The 4,862-nt window shown below is 55.7% G+C and overlaps 2 protein-coding genes across 2 annotated transcripts in view; both read right to left on the bottom strand.

The window, feature by feature from the left end:
* The window catches only part of MONBRDRAFT_8186 (uncharacterized protein), a gene marked incomplete at both ends in the record, with an annotated part of 5,959 nt that extends 4,166 nt beyond the window's left edge, over nucleotides 1–1,793 (bottom strand). The window contains one exon of the mRNA XM_001745725.1: nucleotides 1,513–1,793. Within this exon, the coding sequence (XP_001745777.1) occupies nucleotides 1,513–1,793 (281 nt within the window). The remainder of the gene's footprint in view (nucleotides 1–1,512) is intronic.
* Nucleotides 1,794–2,078: 285 nt separating this feature from the next.
* Nucleotides 2,079–4,730, bottom strand: MONBRDRAFT_32402 (uncharacterized protein; the record flags this gene model as incomplete). The annotated part of the gene is given in 10 exon segments (XM_001745724.1): nucleotides 2,079–2,165; nucleotides 2,420–2,704; nucleotides 3,291–3,366; nucleotides 3,386–3,663; nucleotides 3,759–3,859; nucleotides 4,031–4,085; nucleotides 4,178–4,264; nucleotides 4,374–4,449; nucleotides 4,560–4,617; nucleotides 4,637–4,730. 10 exon segments carry the CDS (start codon nucleotides 4,728–4,730, stop codon nucleotides 2,079–2,081), a joined length of 1,197 nt encoding a protein of 398 aa, XP_001745776.1.
* Between the last annotated feature and the right edge of the window lie 132 nt (nucleotides 4,731–4,862).

The raw sequence follows: 4,862 nt of genomic DNA, 5'->3' as shown, positions 1-4,862 counted from the left end.
GGGGGGGGGGGGGGGTCGCGTGTGTATTGGGACTGTGAAGCAGAGCCGGGGTTGGGGTCGTGCCACTGTCAGGCAGTCTGTCGCTTACCTCTTGTCGATGATGTAATGATTTTTGTTTTGTTTGTTTTGTTTGTTTTTTCTCTCCTCTTTGACCGAGGAACCTATGGCCATCCAACCGAACCAGCCACACAGCATTCACATGTGAGACTCCTGTGCCAGGCACCACGATCCCAACCACCCTTGAGGCGCTGCCAAATCCAACACACACACACACAGAGTGATCGAAGGGTGAAGGGGAAGCAGTGAAGCAGTGGGGGGGGGGGGGGGGGACATGGAAGTGAGCCAACACCTTTGTCAGTCAAAATGACCTTCGTGTTGTGTTGTGTGTTGTGTTGTGTTGTGTTGTGTTGTGTTGTGTTGTGTGTAGAGTGTTGGAAGGAGCTGGAGGGAAGGAAAGCTGTACACGTAAACGAGGGACCTCCACCACTCCACACAACACCACTAACACACACTGGCTGTAACAATGGGGAAACAAAAACAAGTCACAGCACGTCAAAAACAGCGTCACCACCAAACCACCCAAAACTATTTTGCGGTCGTAAAAAAAAAAAGTAAGATTTTCGCTTGCGTGTTGGTCAGCACAAGCAATTCCCATTGGCAAACGGCATGCATGACTGAAGAACGTTTGACCAAGCAACCAAGCGACCAAAGCTATGAAGTCACTGTCAGCAAGCTAGCTACCCCAGTACCGACAGCCGCCATAGCTGCCAGCTGCAGGTCATCGCGTGAACAGCGACAGCCGTCAAGCAAGCGGGGGAGAACGGAGTAATCGCAGCGTCACATCACAGCCACACACGAAAGCGGCGAGAAGAAGATCGGATGACTTGTGGGTGCGTGGCTTGTGCAAATGTGGTGTGGAGTCAGCATAGGGTGTGCTAGCAACTGTGTTGTCATCCGCACACGGCACAGAGCGGGGGTGGTCGGTGGCAATCAAGAATGGCGCAGGTGGGGCAGGTGGGGCAGAGCAACTTGGGTGGCCTGACACACTGGGATACACACAGCGGCGCAGCAGCCGAGATGCACTGCGCATCACCGCGGCGGGAAGGCAGCACCAACCAACCTCAAGAACCAGCTTGTTGGCTGTAGACACAAAGCTCTGGTTCAAATTACACGGTACCGTCGCGGCCGATCTCTAAACGACCCAAGCGGCAACCGAACAACCAACAAGCGAATTCGGAAGCCAAGAAGCGCCAAAAAAAACAAGAAAAATGGCGCCCGAGCCACCGTCGGAGCAACCACCAAACAAGCTTTCCCCAAGATGATGCAGCAAATTATTCAGTCATTGAAGAAACGTTCATGCTCACCACAAGACTTTACGTGGCTATAGTGAAGGTTAATGCATGTGGCTGTCGTTCTCTTCGGTGGCAGTGAGGGGCTGGGACACAGGCGGGGCCACACGCAGTGGTGATGAAGAAGAGACAACACAAGCCATCGCGTCATCACAGAACCGACCATGTGCCAGAGCGCATCACTGGACATCCGGGGGGGAGCAAGTCGCGATCCCAGTGGGCGCTGATGATGGCGCCGCCGCAGAAATTAGGAAGCTCTTCTGATGGTCGAAAGGAACCTTCTTCGCTGGATCTGGTCTGGGAGTTTTCATCCATCGATTGGCCCCTATCATGCTTGCCGGCTTGAACAGCCATCAAACAGGGGTCACTCGAGCGGACAGCCGCTACCCCCCGCCCCCTGCTTCTGGAGTAGCGTTCAACCAACGTGACCCACGACGACCACATCGTCAGCAAGCGGTCTGAGTGATCATGGCAAGCGTACACATGATGGCCGCCCGCATCCGACCTATGGAGGAGGCCATCACAAGGATGCCTCGTCGGGTGGCTGTCCTTTGAACGGGTTTACGCTTGTTTTATTCGTGTAATTGCAGATTTTATTTACCAAGACGCTATATTGTTTATGTATCCTCTATCACTTTTGCAGCTATTATCAGACTTATTGCAGATATCCCTGGCTTATAAAGTCTTACAAATTTTGGAAATCTGACTGTCTTCGTCTGCTGTTACCGATCACTGCATTTCTGCTTGCGTGAAAAGAGAGAGAGAGAGAGAGAGAGAGAGAGAGAGAGAGAGAGAGAGAGATGACGCGGCCGTCAGCTGTGCGGGATGGCAGCAGCGATGTCAACGCGCAGCTCGCACAGGTGGCTGCGCGGGGTGAATACCTGAACGGCCTCTTGTCAGACATTAATCAGGGCCTTGATCAAGATGAGGAGACGCTGGACCGTCTCGATGGCACCCAGGCCAAGATTGACAACAACACCGCGGTTGCGAGTTCCCTCCTGGGCCGACTCGAAGCCTGGATCCCCCCGTATCTGATACCCTGGACTTGGTCCAGCAGGCCCCGCCCTGACCAAGCGACTGGTGACCACGCGCAACCCCCAGCAGGCACTGAAGCCATTTTTGAGGACGCTGACATCGTGTTGGCCCCCGATGCTGTGGTCGGGCCCGCCGCCAGCCAACCCGACGACCCGAGCGGCCTCGATGCTGAGGGACAGCGCTTGCTGCGTGACATCCGGGGCCAGACCCGGCTCGCACGCCAGCAAGCCTCCCGCACCGCCCACACCCTTGATCACCAACTTGAGCGACTCGATACCCTCAACACCCGCCTTGACCGCAATACCGCCGACGTTGGGCATCTCGCGCAACGCGCCGACCGTCAACTGCGGTAGCTTGTTCCTTCACGCTTTTCTTTCCCCTTCTCACTCACACATGCACGATACACATACACCCGCGCATTAGGACCTGGCCTAACTTGTTCCTGTCGCCAAGAGGCCACACTGTAACTCGGTGACAGTGTCGCCTCGATTGCTGGTTTTCTCGTCTGCCATGTCTGGCTTTGGAGCCAAGCTCCCGAATCAACAAATCAAAAGCTAAACACAAGTGCGAGCAGCAAAACTATCCAACTGTGCAACGAGGTGCTTGCTCAGAACGTTGACATTCAAGTCATGCGACGTCGCGCCGGTTGCACACCCCGCGAAGCTCGCTCACAAACAACAATACCAAAACACACAAGATGGTGTGCAGCCAAGGCGGCAAATCCACAGGTAGTACACAACAACATGCCGGCCAGCTCTGCACACGCCGTCCGAACAAACATACACACAAACACACACACAAACACACATGACACACACGCGTGCAGAGGCACAGACCCTCAGGCAGCCATCAACTACCAAAAATCGGGCAGGCCTACTGCTGCAGTGGGGCATCGATGCTTTAGACGGCCATGTCCATGGCGATGCGATTGTGGGGTTTGTAGCCCTGGAGATCAAAGTCCTCAAACTTAAAGTCGTCGATGCTGCACATGTCAGACACACCCAAGTGAGAGGAGGGCAGCAGTCGGCCGATGCTCGAGTGGATTGGTCACATGCTGTCCAAAAGCGTGTACATACTCCTCGATGTCGCGCTTAAAGCTAAGCGTGGGGAAGGGGCGAGGCTCCCGCTTGAGCTGCTCCTCAAGCGCATCCACGTGGTTCAGATAGACGTGAGCATCACCAATCGTGTGGACAAAGTCACCGGGCTTCAAGCCCGTGACCTGCGCAATCATGTAGGTCAAGAGTGCGTAGCTGGCAATGTTGAAAGGCACGCCCAAGCCCTGCAAAGCCCAGCCCGCCCCGCATCCACAAAAGTATGAGACGGGTGAGCAACAGAGCCAGCCTTGGCGCGAGCAATGACGAGGAGCTGGCCTACCATGTCTGCAGAACGCTGGTACAGCTGGCAGGAGAGCTCGCCGTCACAAACGTAAAATTGACACATGGTATGGCACGGCGGCAGGGCCATTTTGGGAATGTCTGAACCGTGCGTGCCCGGCAGGCAATAAAATGCAACGCAAACCGCATGAGACCAGCAGTTTGCAAACGACATCACGACGACGAGTGGGTCGCGTGTTGAGGGCCGTTAGGAAGTACGGTCGAACGAAACAGGGCCATCAACGTCGTGCGATCGAACGAAACACGACGAACCGAGGGGGTTCCAGGCCGACATGATGATGCGGCGGCTATCAGGATTGGTCTTGATCTATGACGGGCCCGGTCGGCAGAGCACCGAGTGAGGCCGGAGCGAGCGGCACACCGTTACAGCCCGGAGTGCTTGAGCAGGGACCCATTCACCTGTTCAATGACCTCGGCGAGCTGGTCGACCCCCTGTCCGCTGTAGTCCGTGTGCATGTCCTTGTACTCGGCGCCAAAGTGGCGCCACTGTGACAAGTTGGGATGAAAGAGAAAAGCAGGGCGCTCTCAAGGTCAAAGGGCAGCAGCAGATGACTATGGCTAGGAGAGAAGAAGTGGGAGCGCGTCTCGAGCTGACCTGAAAGCCGTAGACTGGGCCCAAGTCTCCTTCCTCGCGATGGCCCAAGCCTTGCTTCTCCAAAAAGTCCTTGGAGCTGTGGCATAGCCAGGCAAAACCGCGCGAATATTCGCAATGCAATGGCACGATCAGACACCGCGGGGGCAGGTCCCCACAGGTTTAGAAGAGGCGACTAGCCAAACTGACCCGTTGGCATCCCAAATGTGAACGTCTCGTGCAGCCAGGTCATTGGCGTTGGTGTTGCCTGCGCATGACGTGTGCACAATTGGCCAATTTTGGTTGCGACAGGGAGGGGGCGGGGCAGGTCAGCGAGGCATGGTGCACCGAGTCTTGACAAGGGCATTGGCCGGGGGTCATGCGACACCTGCATTGAATGAACCAGAGGAGTTCTTCAGCGACCCCACGCCAAAAGGTACGCTTGGTGGTCAGGAGAGGGAAAGATTCGCGCAAGTTGAAGCGCATCTGAGCTCCAAAGATGACCGGTTCCCG

Source organism: Monosiga brevicollis, genomic scaffold, assembly GCF_000002865.3.
Source record: "Monosiga brevicollis MX1 MONBRscaffold_10 genomic scaffold, whole genome shotgun sequence".
Classification (NCBI taxonomy): Eukaryota; class Choanoflagellata; order Craspedida; family Salpingoecidae; genus Monosiga; species Monosiga brevicollis.
The sequence above is the reverse complement of the archived record's forward strand: the minus strand, read 5'-3'. Positions and strand labels throughout refer to the sequence as shown.